This window comes from Anas acuta, chromosome 14 (genome assembly GCF_963932015.1).
Source record: "Anas acuta chromosome 14, bAnaAcu1.1, whole genome shotgun sequence".
Taxonomy (NCBI): domain Eukaryota; kingdom Metazoa; phylum Chordata; class Aves; order Anseriformes; family Anatidae; genus Anas; species Anas acuta.
The window spans coordinates 12,132,625-12,152,480 of NC_088992.1; the positions used below are offsets into that span (position 1 = coordinate 12,132,625).

The window sequence follows — 19,856 nt, forward strand, 5'->3', positions numbered from 1 at the left end:
TTAGTTGAACAAAGGTAAGCCTAAGCTTTGTATAAACCACATGTAAAGAAGTAACCTACAGGCAGCAGTATCTTGATGAATATTTATCTTCCACAGAAACCTGAAAGTTTCATTGCAACAGCAGAAAGCAGTAACAGTCTTACAAGAATGAGTCTGCTAAATACTTGAGGCTGTAATATGCTAGTATACTTTAGGTTAAACGGAAAAAAAATTGAGTCTCACTCATATGCATCTGTCCAAGAGAACATCTTAATCTGGTAATACAGAAGACTTGTGAAGAACGTCTTTATGCTGCAGAACATAAGGAAAACAATCAATGCTGTTAATCTGTATGACAATTTCCTAATAGGCGCCTCAGGGGTCCTGCTTTCTCCTAAGGCTCTAATGCTAGCCTGTTTGCAACGCACCAGCTTAACAAATTTGTACCATGGGAAACTTCCCTCTGCACGGAGATTGCTATAGCAGATCTGTAAAAGTCAGGAGCTGTACATGAAACTCCAGCTGTTACAAGGCAAGTCTTTTAGGTGCAGAAGCTGAAGCCATCTGCAGCTGTGAACTTAACTTGCAACTGGTGTCAACAGCTTTCATGACTACCTAGGCCAAAATGTAGCATTGACCCACAGTGACACTTCATGTTCTACTCTAGCATGAGCAGTTTTTAATTACACGCTGTACAGACAATACAACTGGATATGATCTCATAGGAAGAACAGAAGGAAGCAGAGCAGAAACAGCCCTGCCAAGCCTGAAGTACAAACGCAGTTGGTTCAAGCAGCAGGTTTTGTAACAAGAGGTATTACCACTGGTAACACCAACTAGCATGGAAAGAGTAGATTCAGTGTAGAGTCAGAAGCTCAAGATAATGCCTCATGAGTCCAAATGTGATGTTCACCCATTTTAAAAGGCTCACAGCAAGCCCACATCACCTGTAGCTGGACAGGAAGAAACATGTAACAAGAGGACAGAGGTGTGGCAAAAAGCCCATGAGGAGCTTATGAAAGAAACCAAGAATTTCACGTGCATCTGTAAGCAATGCTTAAGATTCACTACAACCGTACTACAATACACATGTAACACTGAATGTTAACCTGCATGCCTCTGCACACTGAAAACATAAGCTGATATAACCAATCATCATCTTGAACCCAAGAGAATGCAGAAAGAGTGCTTTTACACTGTAGCATTGCTCTCTCCTAGCATTGCTGACTTTCAGTAGCTAAGCACAGGTACATGTTTGGATGGAAGTAAACTGAACCACCGCAGAGTACTCTGAAGTATACTAAAACTTGGTAACATAATGCCAACCAGATTCCTAGAACAGAAGCTGGATGTGAGCTAAGAGGACAAAAGCTACCTCACCAAGAGAGAGAAGACTGTCCCTACAGTTAGGAGGTAGAAGCAGCTTTTCCTCTTCCAGAGTTTATTATGAGCCGCCGACACATGGGGACAGTTTGTATCAGCTGGCCCAGCCATAAACACCGCTTTGAAAGCACAGCACAAGTCTGAACCCTGAGAAACATCATTCTGATAAGGCACCCCCAGGCAGACCTAGAACATGGGAATCACTATCAGAGAAGGCACGTGTCCGTTGCTGTCACTGCTTTTCAGTTATGCACATCCAAAGGGTTAGCTCTCAACAGTGAGAGGCCTTCAGAGGTCTATCAGAAAGGCACCATGAAGAGAACTGAGCATTACTGCCAAATACAGAAAGGTTTAAAGAAGCTTTCGATCATAAACATTATGTTACCACCTCCTCCAGACAATCTGAAGAGCTTTTGATAAACTTTGGAAACAACAAAATGATTATGATGGCACAAATCAAGCTTGGAGGTTTATGGGAAAAAAACCCTCAAACTGGCCCTACATCTCTCAGTAACTGCCCTTCCAGGCAACTCCAAGTTTCTTTGAAATACCACTTTAACAGCAGGAAAGCTATGGAGTAACTCAAAGTTTGGTAGTATTGCTAAAAACCCTCAAAACAAAATGCAGTATTCATTCAAGAATGAAAATACTAAAAATCAGTGGAGATGTTACTGTTTAGCATTCCTTTTTTTTTTTTTTTTAAACCTAGTCTTAGACTTCTATATGAATAAAAGTTTCTAGCAGCTAATGTTTCTTTAGAAAGAACACTTAAGCTAGAGTTCTAGAACACAGACTGAGGTTCCCTACCTAAATACTCCCTGAGCTTGGATGCTATGCTGAACAGCACCCCTGCAGAGATATTGTGTCACAGTGGAATGCCACTTGAACACAGTTTCCACTGGGATGCCCACTGAAGTGTTCCCATGTAGCCTTTTGTGCATGGCAGAGCTGCTACAGGAAAGCATGAGCACCTTTCCTCATCCCAGGCTTTCCACACATTAAACAATCAGGCATCTAATTCATAATGCAAGTAAGTACCTGAATTCACCCCAGGGCCTACGGTAAAGTTACAAAGCAAAAAGTGAATTTATGAAAGTGTTCCTGTAATCAGACAGCTTATTAATCTTGTCTACCCAAGTTATGACCAAGAGCTTAATGCTGCTATAAAAAAGGAGCTTACCATAGAGTACAGAAGCCCTAGTTACCATAGAGAAGCCTGAGCAACTTGTGAAACCACTTCAGTTTAGAAGCAAAGGCCTCTTACAAAAAAAAAAAAAACAAAAAAAAACTGTGCAGTAGGGGCCAACACTTAAGCTACCTCATTCACAGCTATCCAAAGCAGACTGGGGAATATCACTGGGAACTACAAGAGGAGTTTTTATACATAACCTTACCCCAAGTCACATGACAGAGCTTGCCTTCCTCTAGTAAAATCCCACAAGCAAGATAAGAGGAGACCTTCTCACTACGAACAAAAACACAGAGTCGGATTTCAAACAGTGACTGTCTTCTGCTTTCACACAGCTCTTTGGGCTTCAAAGAAGGCAGAAAAAAGATGTCCAGATGACACGCCAAGAGACCAACCTAGCACAGGGAAGATGACCGGCTGACACATGGGCCAAAGAAGTCCTAGACTATCCCCTCCGGTATGCTATCCCCTGTAGGGAACCTGGCAGAGCCAACTGATTCCAGTGAAGGTTTTAAACACAGCGGTACCGTGTGATTTAAGAATGCCCTACCTGTACCTGATGAGACTCTACCTCTCATCTCACGCCTAAACACCTACATCCAAATCCAGTGGAAAAACTGTCACTGCAGCAGGGTTTGTACATTCTTATACTGCTTATCCAGAAGTCCTGAAGCAGCACACCAGATTGAGCGAAGTCCTGCCTGAAAATGAGGAGCCAACCTTTTCATTTCTTACACTTTGTTGCACTCTATAACAGCACAAAACAATTACGGAACAAGCAGCTTTTCCTATCTAACAATACCTCATGATCCAAGCTGTAATTCACCAATCAGTTTTCCTTCCATTCACATTTTACTGTGTTATCTTCAAGGACTGTGTGTTACCCTCTCTAGAAAGGCAGCGGTTACTTTCACTCCCGTGTAAGATACTGTTAACTCCGAACCTGATGTCCCACCATTAGGAGCAGATTCTGCACTTCCACAGGCCCATGTGACTACACCAGATATCACTTAGGTACCAAACAAGTCCAGATAGCTGTATGAGGCTGCTTGCTGGTTTGGCCAGACGGCAACTGAAGTTCTCCACCTTTTGCAGACAGCATGCAGGATGAGGATGCCAGCACAGTTACTTTGGAAGGCAAACAGCTTCACGTCTTAAGTACCCAGAGCTGCCCAATCCAACAGAAGCGACAGACCTCCAGCGATTCACAAGGCATTATAAAACAGCAACAAATGGGAGATTAGTACACGGAGTAGCCTTCAGTACTCAAACCAGGAGCACAGACAAGTTCTCCTTGCTTTAGACAACCTGCTTTAGAAGAAAAAGCAAAAAAAGGTAGAGACTGCGAGTGTTTGCCAAACAGCAGCATACTTACTGTCATCACCAACCGGCCCTGCTGAACACTGTGCTGGAGGATCACGTGCCAGATCATTCAACTCCTAAAAAACAGGAACAGTTTGTTTCATTTAATTTCAAAAGCAATCATGTTATGGCTAAAACAAGCTGCTAGTAGCACTTTGGCTATCACTCATGCTCTTCACAGAGTCCTGCTCATGAACATGATGCTCTCATCACTGAGTTTTCTGAGACAACAGGAGTGGTAACCTCACTGAACTCAGAGCTAGCGGTCCAGATAGCCAATTTCATTTAAAATAAAATACCTGGCACATACACCCATCACCTCTCCTAGGTTTCCACACACTCACAGTCACAGCAATGTATATTAAATCACGTGGCTTATCAGGTTGGCTTTGCCTTCATTGAGAAGAAAGCATAAGAAACCCTAAATATTACCAAGGAATAATGTTTTCCACTGTGTCTAGGTCAGAGATGAGGTGGCTCCAACCCAGTAACTCTCAGTACCAGCCCTATTTTAGGGCTTATACTATAACAGCTCCCAAGCTGATCCAGCTCTAGTGATCTAGTTTACCTTTTCAAGCCCGAAGTAGCTTTTGCAGCATAAAGAACTTGAACAACCTGGTTGTTTCACCTCGAAGTCCACACATCAGCGGATATGGGTGGTTAAACAATAAAACACGATCTCTGGTAAACAGTTTTAATCTATGAATGGAAATGCACTTTTTTTCATGTGCCCGTGTCAGGATTTCTTCAGAGTACAATTTGACTATCATCAGTCTCAATCTCTGGCTGTGTGGAACAAGTGAAATGCCTCTGTTCTGAACTATACCAAACTTCAGCTTAAAGCCGAATTTCAGCTGAGATCAGAGAGTCCATGCTGCCACCAGTAACTCACATGAGCAAGCTGCTCAGGAAGTAGACATCTAGCAGCAAGCAGAAGTAGAGTAAAACCCTGAAATCAAACTTGCCTGTTTCCACCTCAGCCACTAACCTGCTCCCCAGGACTGTGAAAGGGCAGCATGATGGTCCTGAGCCTGCTAGCCAGCACAGAAACAAACTTCAGTGTAAAAAGCTAAGAATAAGCACCAGACAACTATTATGGGAACTAAACCCAGCATTCAGGAAACACTCCCGTGCTATCCCCAGCCTGCTGTGCATTCAGCTTTTCACCTCACAGCCTGCAGACCAGCAGCCTGCATCACTTCTCAATTGTGCACTCAGGTAGCTACTTACCTGAATCTCTTGACAGACAAAACTCAAGGACACTGATCAAGGCAAACCAATTGCAGAAAAAGAACTTAGGCTGGCTCTGAGTATCACACTGATGATGTCCTGGAGTTCCAGCTCCTGTTGCCCCTGAACTTGGAGTCCACCACTAATCAAATCTTTTGCTACAGGAGGAGAAAGTTGCCTTACACCAAACAAGTGAACCTCTGGGATCTTCCCCTTAGAGTGCAAGCCCCCAGAAGTCTCACAGCCGAGATGCAAAGCTTCACACACTCCAGTTGCTGTAAAGAAGGCGAGTTTGGTTTTCTGTGACTCCCAGGTTACAAAAAGCCCAGCTGAAAGCCTCCTGACCTGACACCACAGACAACTGACCTAAGCAAAGGTTGCTCTCTCATCTCATGGCTCCACGTGGGCTTGCACAGGAAAAGACACTGAGCTGCTTCACTCCTGAAGGTGCAGAGCGTCTCCAAACACCTGCTGCTGAAGGGCTTTCCTCTTCCAAGCCGTCAGTCACACAAGTCAGCTTGGAGCAACCAGTTTTAGCCTGGTGAGGGTTCCCTCCCTGCTTCCTGCGAGCATCAGCAAGGCACTCATTCCCCATCACCACGCTTCACACCACCCACTGTGCACCTGTCTGAAGTCCGGAGCACTGCAGATGCTGAGCACCACCGCAAGCCACAGAACCCCATTCCGTCCTACAGAACTGCGTGCAGGACAACAAACTATTGCAGGTAGAAGTGGCCTTAAAAATGCGGTGCCCCTCAGAACAGTGAGCTGTGCCGTGCTCTGCTTCAAAATTATTAGTCACTCTGGGCAGCCAGTTACAGCTTGACACCTCCCTGGGCCCATACAGGGCACACACTGATCAGTCTCATCACTGCTACCAGAGGGAAGTGGCTCTCTGCATGCACAAGTTCAGAAATACGGGCAGAGGAACTTAAAAGACAGGAATACATCTACCCTGCACTGCCTGCACAGAGTACAGCCCTCTTCCAAACGCTCTCAACTCTCGTCTCCCATAGAAGACAACTCAGTGCTCTACTACTCAAAAATCCAAACGCATCCATCAGAAAACTCCTAATCCTCTCCACACTGGTCTTCATCCTCTTCACTCCCATTTCATGCATAAATACAACACAACAATACCACGTTTAGAAGAAATAGCACTGCAGGAGTGCACGTCTGTCATGTAGGATCAGCCTACCGGTGATTAGGTTTCAGAGCCCAGCACACACCTTCCCCTGTGGGGCAGGGGAAAAAGCTGCAGAAGCTGCAGTTTGTGCATCCACCTGCTGGCTGGTGGAATTCACAAGGCAGCGGTGCTCTGATGCCCACCCCACACCCTGCCAGAAGCAGCCCAGCAGCACCACCCCAACACAGCGGTGTAACAGCACACCTCACGTGCCACCACTGAAGGAAAGTCTCCCAAGTGATGCAGAACACAAAGTTCAGTTAGCAGTAGCCTTCTTTCTCACCAAAATGCTGCCTCTTTTGCCTCGATCTGCAGTTCCAGGTAGAAGGAATGCTTTGGGTTTTGAAGCTGTGTACAGCACCACACTGGGAACAGGAAGCTTACAGTGAATACTCCGACCGTTTGCATCAGTGATGCAGCTTTCACCTGAAGCAGCATTTCATATTCTGCCCTACAAACTCAGACAAGCTTCACAGATCATATAGCCGGATGCCTCTCAACACCAAGGAGGCTAGAACGGTTTGGGGGTGGAAGGGACCTTAAAGACAATCTAGCTCTAAACCCCTTGCCATGGGCAGGGACACCTCCCCCAGCCCAGGCTGCTCAAACCCCATCCAGCCTGGCGCTGAGCACCTCCAGGGATGGGGCATCTAAGGGCAGCCTGTGCCAGTGCCTCATCATCCTCAGAGCAAAGAATTTCCTCCTTGGATCTAATCTAAACCTACCCTCTTGTAGTTTAAAACCACCCCTCATGCTGTGGGAGCTGAGGAGAGGAGCAGAGCAGGCCAGTCCCCGTCCTCTCCCTGCTGTTGATGCAGCCCAGCACACAGGCTGCCTGCACACCAGCAGGCTTCCACTGATCACTAATCCAACATTCAGAGCCAGGTGTAAGAACAGGAGCTGCACACAGCTGCACTCACCCACATACAAGTTGCAAACATGCACTGCCGCACCGTACCGCCACGCTCCTGCACCCAGCCCTGAGGTTCCTCTGCCTTTCCCAAGTTTTTTGGGCTGTTCCCAAGCTGCTGCTAGCACCAGGCCTACTGAAGGCTTTGTTCCTAGGTGTTAATGAAGGAGACTGAGGAACGGCTGGCTTAACTCAGCACAGACAACCCTGGAGCCTGTGTAAAACCAACTCTTAACACATGTAGGATCCAGTTGGCCTGGTATCATCTCCAGGCCAAACCTTACCGCACAGCAGACCCCAAGCTGCAAGGCCTGGTCTGCTCCCCAGCGACCCAGGAAGGTTTTTTAGGCAGGGATCAAGCCTTACCTTGACAGCACTGATTTTAAACCCGCGTCTGAAGAAAGCTGTAGCTGCTTACCAGTCAAAGCATTGCCTTGTCCTTAAGCTCACGCAGAAGGTTTTGCTTTGGGAACTTAAAAGCAAGGAGTGAGGCAGCCTTTAGATGAAGTTTCAGTGGAGGTTTCCAGCTCCCAGGAGGCTGCCTCCAGCCACAAAGCAAGCTCACAGAGCTCCTATCTCCCTTCAGGAGAGGGCCCTGGGAGCCAGGCCCACTGCTGAAGATCCTGCCATTACCGTGATCCATCTTAAAAGTATTAATTACTTCCTTGGCAAGGGGGAGGAATCGGAGGCACGGTGCAATGCAAAGCAAGGCTCGAGGTAACTTTCCCAAAGGCCAAGTTGTATGAACTACATCTGCAAACCACGAATCCTAATAAAGCTACAAAACTCACATACACGCAGCTCATTTTAAGTTCCCCAAAAGCATAACGCCACTTCGGGGTTCCAAGAGTGTATTTTAGAGAAGATGCAGCATGCTTAAGCCAAACACCCTTCCTGTGCTACCAAAATCAAGGAGAGCATCAGCTGCCAACGAGGACTCGGGGTACACTGTAAAGCAGTGCCACAAGTCCCCTTCAGATCCCTGGAGTCGCTGCTGCCCCCCTCCTGCTGTCAGCCCATTTCCCAGCAGCTGGTTGCTGCATTTCAACTGCAGCTTGATCAAGGACTCCACAAGCAGCACACAAAGTTTTTCAACAAGCTATCAAAACAGAAAACGTTTCAGTTTTGGTCTTCGAGTTTAACCCTGCTCTGGTTTCCAGTTTTCATTTTAAACTCCAGAGACATTTGCTGCAGGCATTCCAGTTCACTTCTCCAGACAGCGAGCCCCACGCTCCCCAGACCCTCATCCGCTGTGTGCTTGGCCAAAGAGGCTCCGGCCCCAAGACAAGACTGGTTTAAAGGATTTGAAGCTACTGCTGATAGAGTCTCCAGGAAGAATAACCAACAGAACCAGCAACACCAAGAAGCCATCTGAGGGAAAAGAAAACCACTGTCCCGTGACAGTTAGTTCCAGGAATTGTAATAAGCCTTACTACGGGGTACAATTCCCCAGAAATACTCCAACACGTTAGAAATGACCACAAGCAGTCAAAGATTAACCAAAGCCCTTATGGCTTGTGCTCCCTGGTCCTTCCCCTTTACTCCAGTTTGAGCTGTTCTCAAAAACTCTCATTTACTCAGAGACCACATCATTAGTTTGATTATAAGCCTTGCTTTCACTTACAGCAGCAACCTGACAGTAAAATAAGCTTTTAATCTGACTTTAGCGAGATTCTTTGCCGGAAGCCCCTGAATCCTTCTGTGACAGGCAGCCTAGGCCTGCGCTGTGAAATGGGGATTTATCTAACCAAAAAGTAACTTTGAACCACTTCGCCATGAGTTGGTAGCAGCTTTCAGTAGAGCACTGCCAAGCAGCACATCAGCAGGGCCAGTGACAAATCGATAGCACTCGGCCTTACCTCAAGAGCAGGAGCAGCAGGAGCCCAGCTCAGAGGGCCAGCCGCCAGCTACCTGCACAGGTCCTGATGTCTGCAAGTCTCCCCAAAGCCTGCTGCACGCTCCTCAGGCCAGCAGGCCCCGCGTTTGCCTAACACAAAGGTATAAATGCCCACACCACGGCACCTCACACAACTCTAGGAGGTACTCGCCAAGCGGGGCCGCTGTACGAGGCGGTGTTCACGTGCACAAACCAAGGTGACATCATGGATTCCACAGGTGTTCTCTTCTTCTGTGAGACCGTTGTGATTCTAGAATCTCTGCCAGTCTAAGGCTACTTCCCCCCATTAACAGAAACATTTTAATCTTCAGAAGGATTCTAATCCTTTCCATTGGACAGAATCTGCTTTTCCAGTGCTTGACACAGCCTCGATCCGTTGACCTTCTTGACTTCTTACAGGACTCCAACATTGGAAGACGAGCAGTTCACTGAGTGGCATAAGAACAGCCAAATTTAATGGAATACACAGAGTTAGCCAAGATCGATGCTATGAACAAGTTCTGGTATAACCATCAGCCACCTTTTTATCTTTGTTTTCTAAAACCTGGGCAGCAAGGAAACCAAAGCAACGTACGGCTTCCTCCTGCTGTGGAAACCAAACACCAAAAAAGCCCAGCTAGCAGCTTAACCAGCGTGTGCTGGACAGATGGGCTGCGCTGGCAGGTCCATGAACACAGCAAGAAGCTCCAAGAGAAGGACCAAGGCGTTCCCACAAGCTGCTTTCGCTGTTTCTGTAGCACAGAAATAAGGAGCCCTGCTCAACACAGGTAGTGCTAACCCAGCTGTACGCACGCTAACATCATTTGGTTATCCAGTAAACCTACGGCAACTCCTCCAGCAGTGACACTCGTTTTGGCAGAAGTTACAGTTCAATGTTTTAAGAGTCCCAGCAGCTCTGGGCCGTGGGAAGCTGTCGGAGCAGGGCTGTGCCCCACAGAGCAGCACGGTTTACATGCAGAGCCCCACAGAACAGGCAGGAAGCCACTGCTCCTCTACAGCAAGAAAATACCTCAGCGGGGCTCAAGCACAGCTTCTGGTTCCCTCTTCTCCCTCACCGTGAGGTCTATCAAGCAGTTCATATGAGGGAATACATAAAAGACAAAAAAAGTTAGCCTTCTACTTGCCCTCCCCTTCCAAGGAATTCCACTTCCTCGGTTATAGATCAGTATTTCCTACAGATAAGCACCACCGATGGTGATACAGCTGAACCCAAAGTGCTTTGGTTCAAGCCTTAAAATCAAAGCCACTCATACAGCCACCCAGTATCACTCCTACCCTGCCTCTGGATGTCTTCACACTGTATTTCTTCTAAGAGATAACAATGATAAAACTTATCGTTGTTATAGATCTAAAAATAGCGATGAAGTTGTTGTAGGCAATTGTTATCCCCAGGCTTCAGGGCCACTCTGGGCAGCGTGGCTGCAAGCAGCCCCATTCCTCCAAAGCTGAACGGTTCTCCCAAGACAGGAGTTCAAGTTTCAGATCCACCAGCCAGCACGCACCTAAGCAAAAATTCAGAGCGCTGCTGCCTGCAAGACCGCAGCGAACACCACAAGCTTGACAGGGGGCTGTCCAAGAGAGTTCCTCAGGAGCATCTGCTCCAAAACCAGCAGCTGCTTCCTTGTGCAGAGGCGCTACGCCAGCTCGAGTCCCCAGACAACCCCAAGAACAGCCCCAGAGTCCCAGCTGGCACTGACTGTAGGGTTCTTGCACCACCTCCCAGGGGCAACAAGCCTGGAGGCAGCTTTTGGTGCTGCCTCCTCCAGCCCAGAGGAGCTCAAGGTGCAGGACACCGCTTCAGGTAATGTCGTTCACACCGTGCCAGAGGCTTAGTCCTGGGGTTTCCTGCTCATTTTTGAAGCTGACGTTACCCAAGGACACAAGAACTTTGGAGAAAACCTCACAGCCCGTGGTGGACAATAAACCCAATGAACCCAAGTCGCCAAGCACAAAAGCCAGCAGCAGGATGAGAGCTGAACACTGAAATACCAAGGCTGATAACACCCTCCCCAAAACGCCTAAGCAGCAGCTTCCCCTTCCATTGCTCCTTTTTACTCAAGCCCACTGGGATTATTTCTACTTTTGTAGAAATTCTGCAGCCTTTTGGTCCTGCCACAAGGTACAGCAAGGTCAGCAGCTTGCTGCTCCCCCGGTTGTCCTGACAGGGATGGTCAGCCTACAGGGAACACCTCCACTTTTCCCAGAGCCCAGAACAAAAGCCAGATGATACAAACACCCTGCACGGGGTCTAAAACAGCTGAAGTGCAAACCACCAGTGGTTATCACTGACGGAACTGTGGGACACAGCCCCAGTAACTCAAATTAAAGGATTGCTTTCCCATCTGCACCTGAACTCCCATATAACTTTCAAAGCACCTGGACGGATGGAATGAGGGGCTTTATATCCCTGAGCACACTTTGCTGGAGATTCTTGCCTACAGCCCTATCACCCCCACTCCGCTCCACAGCCACCATCCTTCCTCTCCTGGAGCGCTCGGTACTTTGTTGAGCTCCATACCTGCTGCTGCTCCAGCAATCCCTCCACACCACGCCACTTCCCAAGGCCTTGCAGCATCCTGTACCCTAACACAGTCCCCATCATGCCTCAGCATTCTTCACCTTTGAGAAGCAGCATGAACAATCAGCCTGTGAGTAACCAGTGAGTAACAGTCAAGCCATGAGTTACCCAAGGCCCAACACGTGCAGTTTCTCTTCTGCTGGAAACAGAACTCGGAGAACCCTGAACCAAAGCAAACGTGAAAGAGAAAGTAGCTTTGCCTGCTTTACAAATTATCCTACAGAAGATGCAGCGTCCCCACAGGAGCCCTGCATTGTGGGTGTCCCCTCCAACCCCAGCCGTCACCTTTATTGTTCTAGCAATCACCGGTGTCCCCCAGGCACATGCTGCTGGCAGGCAAATAACCCGCTCCCAAAGAGGGGCAGTCTTCCGGGGTACCCGCAAGTCCACAGATGTGCTGTGGAAATAACACAGTGTGAAAACTGATCCGAATTAAGCACCAACAAAATCAGTGACCAAATCTTGTGTACAATTGATCCTAAAGGAGAAAACAGCCTGCTTATGTAACACGGTGCTGTGTGCTGATCTGGAAGTTTCAGTAACTAAAATTACACTGAGGCCTTCTCCTTCAAGGCCTGCCCATTCCACAAGCACATGCAATCCTTCAAACTCTTCAGCCTTCCTCTTCATCCTAGGTTTAAACTGACCAGTGCGACCCATGAAGCTTCCCAAGAACTTCAAGCCAACCTACGATCAGAACAAAGACATTAAAACGCAGTCCAAGCCTGATACCGCTTATCAGAACAGGCAAGCCGAGCTCAAACAGCAGGTAGCAGTTCCACATCTGGTTCTAAACACGCATTAGATCCACGCCGTAATTCAGCCCAGCAGCCCTGTGGGAGCACCGGCTTCCACACGGGAACCCTGCGTGCGGGTCCCGAGCTCCCAGCTGCGATATTTTTGAGGGGGAAGGACGCAGAGGCCCGGCTTTACAAGGCAGTGATGGTGCAGCCTGTCTTCGTGAGGCCAGCCCAGGCAGGGGGAAGGCTCCTCGGGGCGCTTCCTGACAGCGGCCCCGGTGCCTCCCCCCGGGCACAACCCCACAACCCCACAGAGCCCTGCCCGGCCCTGGGAGCCCCCCCTTTTCCTTCCAGGCCCCGCAGGGCCCCTCCGGGCTCCCCCAGCCCCAAGCGGGGCGCTGCCGGTGCCCGGCCTCGGTCGCGGCCCCTTGGGGGGGGGGTGGAGGGGTGAGGTGGGGGAAGCCCGGGGCCGGCCCCACGCCCCCTAGCGGCCCCTCCAGGCCCGGCCCGGGCTCCCCGGGGCCACGTTGCCGCGGTGGGGCCGGGCCGAGGAGGAGGAGGCCCGGAGTGAAGGGAGGGGGGGGGGGGGGGGGGGGAAGCGGCGGCTCCTCACAGGGCCCAGCCCCGGGGGGGGGGGGAGGCGGTGAGGAAGGAGGGGATGGGGGGGGGGGGGGGGGGCGCAGGCCCCGCTGGGCCTCCCCCGGCCCCGCACGGAGCCGCCCCCGCCCCGCTGCCCCCCGCAGCCCCCGGCGGTGCGGCCCGGGTTACGTAAAAGGAGGCGGGCGGCGAGGCCGGCGGCGGCCGGGCCTTACCTTGTGGATTCTCTTCAGCGCCATTGTGTGCGCGAGGCGGCGAGGAGGGGCGCGCGGGCGGGCGGGGAGGGGGCGGCCCGCGGGGACTATTTTCCGAGGGGGAGGGGAGGGGAGGAGGAGGAGGAGGAGCGGCGCGGAGGAGGCGGCGGGGCCGGACCGGGAAGGGGAGGGACGGGAGTGAAGAGAAAAAAAAAAAAAAGGGAGAAGGGGGGGGGTGAGGGAGGGGGGAGGCGGCCCCCGTGGTGGGGGGGGGGGGGGTGGCGGAGGCGGGCAGGGGCCGCGGGCCTGGCGCGCGCTGCCCGGCGGAGCCTGGAGCCGCAGCGCTACCGCATCCCTCCGCGCGCGCTTTATGCGCTGGCGCCTGGCCGCCTCACAGCGCCCTCCGCCGCGTATCACTCCGCCGCGCTCTCCTTGTTTCCCCCCCCCCCCCCCCTCACAGCCCGCTCTCTGCTCCCAGCTAAAGGGATGCAGGCGCAGGGCGGGGGGGTTTAGGGGGGTTGGGGGGTGCGGGGAGGGGAATGGTTTGGGTGGAGGGGGGGGAGGGGAGGGCGGCGCGGGGACTATTTGCCGCGCGCAGAACTCTCCAGAAGGGGGAGGGGGAGAGCGCGGAAGGATACGGCGGAGTGGAAGGAGAGGGGGGGGTGAGTGACGCTGAGGTCTCGCGAGAAGGCGCGAGGCTCCGGGAGGGGCGGGGCCTGGGGAAGGGGGCGGGGCCTCGGGGCCGGCAGCTCCCCCCCCCCGTCAGTCCGGGGCTCGGCGCCCCGGGGGGCGGCAGGGGGGGCCGCAGGCTCCGGGAGACCCCCTCAGACCCCATTTTCCCCCCCTCGGTTACCTTTTCCCCCTGAGACCCTCATTTGGTTTCCCCCGAGACCCCGATTTGGTCAGAAATCTGTTGGTTTGGGTGGTTTGTTTTTATTTTTTTTTAATTTTTTATTTTTTGTTTTTCAACTGTTTCTGTTCAGTTTGTGGCTTTTTTGCCCTCTCTCCCCTCCTTCCTGTCCCCTGCAGGACCTCCAGACACCCCTGGGCTGTGGAGAAGCAATCAGCGGCTCTGCCACCCCCAGCCCCATGCTGGGAACCAGCCCCCGGCAGCACGGGGAGCTGCAGCTGCTGGGGTGCTGACCCCAAGCGCTCCCTGCCCTAAATCTTCAAAACGCCTTCATCTCACATCCTCTGAGGCCTTCGCTTTTCAGAGCTCTGGGTTGGAGCTGGCTCTTCCCAGTATTCTCATAAAAAGTACTGGATTTTGTCCCCAAAGTGGAAAATTAATTTGGGCTTGCAGTGCAACAGAAAGGTTGCTATTTTTTCCTTGCCAAGCTTCGAAAAAAAAAAAATTCTCTGAGTGGTACAGCACTGTAAAACACGATCCAGAAAAAAAAAATCAACAGTTTTCAAAATAATAATAATAAAAACATGTAAAATACTCTTGTTGTTGTCATTTTAGTACCAGCAGTAACTATGATTCCTTACCAGACGGATCCGAATTTCTCCAAGAGATAAAAATGAAAGTAGCAGAGTCATTTTCAGAGTTGTTTTTCCCCAGGTCACTCCGCTTAGATGTGCTGAAAAGCAGATCTCGGTTTCAGTTTCTGAGAGTTGGCCCAAACCTTTACACAGATAGATGTTAACTTGCTGTAGACTGGGCCACGTTTTATCCAGAAAGACATTTTCCTCAGGATTTAGTTAGATATTTGCCTGACGCGACAACAGATGAAACACTTTCCAAAAAAGTGTTTCCAAAAAAGTGTCTAAAAGTGCCATGAGATGCAAGAAATCCCAGGCACACATAAACATTAACCCACAGTCGCAGGGCTGGGTGCTGAGCTCCAGGATTTCCCCTCCCCTCCCTTGCTGAGGTTTGCTGTGCAGCCCCTCTCCACCTTCCCATCCGCAGCACGTTCTTGCTGCCCGTGTCCCTGCTGTCTCCCAAATTCTGCTTTCCCTTACAGCTCCCTCACCCTACCTGCAGCCTGTCACCCTCACTTCATTAGGAAGAAAAATCAACGCGCTTAGGCAGAGGCACAAAAAGTTGAAGGAGGACAAAAATCCCAGCCTGGCAAAAGTCAGGAGGTGAGGAAAGAGAACTAAAGGACATGAGATGACCAGAAAAGGAAACCCCCCACGCTTCACCAAGGTTGGGCACGTGAACAGCGGGCAAGCTGCAAAGAAAAATCCCAGAAAATGGACCTGAGGCAGTGGGGAGAGCGAAGGGGGAGGGAGGAGGAAGCTCCACTTCTGGCCCTTGGGCGAGCAGCAAGGACCTGCGTTCCTTCACAACCACCAGCCAAGGGGAATTACGTGCCTCTGCGGCTTCTAAAACATTTGTGCCTTTGAAAACATAGGCAGAGGCCACTTTTTTTTCCCTGATGCTCATCAGTGTTTCCTCCAGGAGCCTCCAAAGTCCCGTCTGCTGGCCTGGGTGGCGGAGAGCCCCGCAGCCTGGGGGAGTCCTGCAGCATCCCAGGTCCAAGCGTTTTAAAAAAAACTTCCAGAGTGAACTTCTGTGTATATGTACACATCACACGGGGACGCTCGCCTCATGAAACACCCTTTCTTCCCTCTCCTGCTGCAGATCCTAGGTCTGTAGGTGCCAGGGAAAGCTGCAGTGCAGCTGCAGCGTTGTTCCCCCATTGTCCTCCCCGTTAAGAGACGAGGTGGATCAGTATCCACAGCAACAGTTATCAAGGAGCTGATTCCGTGGTTTTTTGTTGATTGTTGGTGGTTTTTTTCCTTTTTCTTCCAGATGAGGAGCTCTAGAGATGCTCGTTTTGGTCTTGTAACCGTCCTGTGGAACGTGTGTCCGGTTTTTTGTCAGTAGAGCAGGGGGGATCCCAGCCAGGAGGTTTGAAATCCAGAGACAATCCTTGCCCTACAGCGATTGGATCCCTTTCAGGGTAGTTCTCCAAGTCAAAGCTGAGAGTAGAAGCTAAGGAAGGGGCAAGGAGCCCCGGGTTTGGCCTGGTTCATGGCGAGGAGGTGAAGCTGGCCACCCGAGCCCAGGTGTGTCCCCCATCACCCCCTAACAGGGCAGCGAGGGCTCTGCTGCTCTGTCCCCAGGCACAAGCTGCCCTAGGCATGAACACGGGCGTCAGTTTGACCTTCAGAACATGACCGGAGGATTGCAGCCTGTAGGAACATAGAGCATCGGGTATCTTGTGGCATGTAATCCAGCCCAGCATCCTGCTGCAGAGCAACCTGGGACGTTAAACTCCAGAGAAAGGCAAAAAACGAACTGAGACGGCCCAAAGCAGAATCGACAAGTCACCACCACCACCTGCTTACCTCGTCCACAGGAAAACTTCCAGCACTGCTATGGGCTGAAGTTATTTTACTGATAAACCTCAGCAGCACTTTCATTGATGCCAAAGAGAGAGCACGGCATTTGTCATCTTTCCACGATGCACAAAAGACAGTGAAAGCAAGCAAGGTTCGGAGATTTAGTTATTTTTTATTATTTTTTCCCTCCACAGGACAGCATTCAGGCTGTGGGAACTGTGTCTTTGCAAGTCCCAGCAAATATCTGGCTGTTCTCTGGCACACAGTTGTGCTTAATGTGGATCATCTCACCCAGAAGGAACTTCCAGCTTCCTCCAGGATCACCGAGCACCTAGGGCTGTGAGCTGGGCTGGTTCTCTTCCAAGACTGCTTGTGCTAGGACAAGGAAGCTTCCTGGAGGAAGCAGCCCAGGAGAGGACAAACACAGCTCTCTCACTGGCAGCAGTGCCAGCATTTCGCTCAAGACCAGCGGAATCAGGAAAAAGAGCACACACCTGTGGCTGCATCCTCATGTCTGGGCACTTCTTGGTGACAAAAAGAGGGGGGAAAAGGAAAAGGGTAAATGGTCCTGGTCCCATCTCAGCATCTCCTCGTGCCCCAGCAGTGCGCTCTGATGTGAATGGATGCAGAGGGGAGGTGCGTGCACAGGACCTGCAGCAGAAGCCCAGCAGAGGCCAGTGAGCTGGGGGGTCTTCAGACAACCCCGTGGTGCTACGTGTCCCTGCTCCACAGCGATTTTCCATTTCCAGAGTCTTTCGTCCTGCACTGAATGACTCAAATCCAGAATTGTCATAATTTTAAAGCCTAACAGAAGTAACTTCCAAAGTGACTTGCTCTTGTCCTCGGTTAAATGTGTTTAAAAACAACTTAGTACAAGAATCTGAGATTTTTCTTCATTCGGTAAAGCATGGGCTGGAATTTTGTTTGTTTGTTTTCAAACAGCAGGTTTTTCTACAAGAGAAGAGAAAAAAGTGTTAATGGAAATTGCAGTGCACAATGAACCAAACCTGAAAAAAAAAGAAAAGAAAAAAAAAAAGAAAAAAAAAAGAAAAAAAAAAGTACTGTGAAGTCTTACAGATTCCAAAAGCTTATCTCGCTATTTTGCTGCTGTGGTTTTCATTTCTGATATTTACTACCCCTCTCTTCTCCCCAGATCATTTTGTTTGTTTGTCTGCTTTGCGAGCTTTTTCTGGTTTCGGCACAAACCAGAAGGGAGCTCACGGCACTGCCCCACGAGCAGCCGTGGGCACGGGGGCGCACGGCGGGGACCCTGGCCAGCTGCTGCCACCACGTGAGATGCAGGAGACAAACCTGAGCCCAAAAATGTCACTCACACAAGACCACTGAGAGCGTCCCTGTCACGCAGGGTCAGACTCACCCGCTCCAGCCCAGCTCCTGGAGCACTCTTTCTTCCTGAAACAGAAGGTGACAGGGTCACGCTGCCCTTGGAGCTCGCGGCCGTGCCGATCTCAGCAGGAGGCTGGGACTGGTGTCAGGGGAAGGCAAATGAAGAAGCAGGGGAAGACCCAGAGCTCAGCCCGGGCTGGGAGGCTGCATTTACGAGGTCCCCATGGGATATTGAGGACCCCACAGGGCGGTCACTGAATGGTTAAATGGGGACAGAACGGGAGGCTTTGGGGCAGAAACCCAGGTGGTGCTGGCAGTCGCAGGAAGACCCCGAGTTGTTCATTCCCTGCCAGAAACCTGAGGGGCAATGGGTCCATGGGTGGTGGAACCAGCACCTGGCATCAGCACAGCACATCGGAGGCCTGGGCCCTGTGCCACAGGGATGGGCTTCTGTGAATCTCTTCTCTATCGCCACAAGAGCCAACGAATCTCCTTCGTATGCAAGTCCTGACCCAGAAGGCAATAACAATTTTCCTGCAAGTGGGTGAGAGAGGAGGAACAAGGAAAGAAAGACGATATCCACAGGTGTGATTACAGCTGTTGGCATGGCTTTATTTTAAAGCCTAGCAACCCCAGGCAGTCACATTTGGGATCCTCCTGTGCTGCACTTTCATTTCCCTAAAGTATTTTTTTTGGAGCTACAGTCTCCTGCCTCACCACATGCCTACCTGCTTGTTCGCCCCGTTTTATCCCCATTTCATCCACCTCAGCTGTATGAATCGCAGTCTTCCAGGATCAGCTTTTAGATCCTCTCCCGTGCCTTTATAGCACTGCCCCGGTAGGATCTGGCCTCAGCTGGGGTTTCTGTGCTGCCCTCTTGCACAGGACAATGCAGCTGTGGAGGAGAAGGGCGGCTGCGTAGGCATGAATAACAGCTTCAGGCAAGGACTGCTGCTTCGTTGAGGTCTCACTTCCAGGTCTGACGATGCCCCGCTGGCTCCTGTAGGTCCAATGAGGGATCCTGTCCTTGCAGGCACCGTGCCCTCCTTGCTGCGGAGAGGGGCAATGGCAGGGGCAGCTTTCCAGGGGTCTCTGGGGCTGCCAAACTGACCGGCCAACACCAAGCTTCTGGGGGCTCCATCCCCAAAGCCAGCTCTGCCTGACTTGCAGGCTGGATGAAACCTCCCAAAACATCAACAGCAAAAGTGACCGGAAGGCACAGGCACGCAAAGCCACCATATTCTGATGTAATTTCTCTCAATCTCAGCTTGGTCTGGCCTGGTACCCACAGGACACATGGTGGGAGGCCAGAGAAGGCTCCCAGACGCCCTTTTCTAGGTCCTTCCCTTTTCTAGGTGCCAGCACAGGGCTGAGTGATGGCTGAGGGCAGGTGGGTGAGGGTCCCAGCAGGAGGCCCATGCTGTGATCCTGGTGGTTTAACACCTGTGAGCTGGAAGAGAGCTGAGAGAACCATTCGGAGCCTCTTGACAAGCACAACCAAGCACAAAGCAGCTGCTTTTTGAGTAACGGAGCAGCTGGGGGGCTTCAGCCCGGAGGGAGGCAAGGGAGGGCTGAGGTCTGAAGCCATCGGTGACCTGGGGAGGGGCAGAGGACCAGGGGCTCCTGTCACCCCCAGCACAAGAAGAGGGGCAGCCCAAACAACACTAGCCTGAGACAGCTTCAGGAGAAGCAAAAAGGGCTTCTCCACCCCGCCTGTGGCTGGGGACTCATTGCTATGGGGCACTGCAGGTGCTGATGGTTTACAGCGGATCAAAAGAAGACTGATAAATCACAGCTTTATCCACTGATGGTTATTACATGGATAAAAAGCCCTTAGGGAGGAGGTTTTGCTGCCCCAAAGGAAGTAAGAACCTTAATTGACATGGGACGGGCAGGGTGGCTCCATGATCCTGAGACAAAGGGATGGGCCACCACTGTTTAAAACTCATTGCTGCTGGGTGAGCTCA

The 19,856-nt window shown here is 51.0% G+C and overlaps 1 protein-coding gene and 1 long non-coding RNA gene across 4 annotated transcripts in view; both read right to left on the bottom strand.

Moving 5' to 3' along the window:
- UBE2D2 (ubiquitin conjugating enzyme E2 D2) overlaps positions 1-13,454 on the bottom strand; it is a 28,552-nt gene extending 15,098 nt beyond the window's left edge. The window contains exons 1-2 of one of the 2 annotated variants that reach the window (XM_068698732.1): positions 13,267-13,454; positions 3,927-3,990 (exon numbers count right to left, since the gene is read on the bottom strand). In XM_068698732.1, the coding sequence (XP_068554833.1) occupies positions 3,927-3,990; positions 13,267-13,290 (88 nt within the window). In that variant the 5' untranslated portion in view covers positions 13,291-13,454. Of the gene's footprint in view, positions 1-222; positions 248-3,926; positions 3,991-13,266 lie in introns of those variants that run through there. The other variant, XM_068698733.1, reaches the window with a different exon arrangement.
- A 721-nt stretch (positions 13,455-14,175) lies between these two features.
- LOC137864554 (uncharacterized) lies at positions 14,176-19,530 on the bottom strand. Of its 2 annotated transcripts, none has more exons than XR_011101540.1 (2): positions 18,618-19,530; positions 14,176-17,493 (listed from the first exon to the last, which is right to left on the bottom strand). It is a non-coding gene; the product is annotated as an uncharacterized lncRNA (long non-coding RNA). The 2 variants fall into 2 exon arrangements; XR_011101539.1 differs by having other exon boundaries at positions 17,921-19,530.
- Between the last annotated feature and the right edge of the window lie 326 nt (positions 19,531-19,856).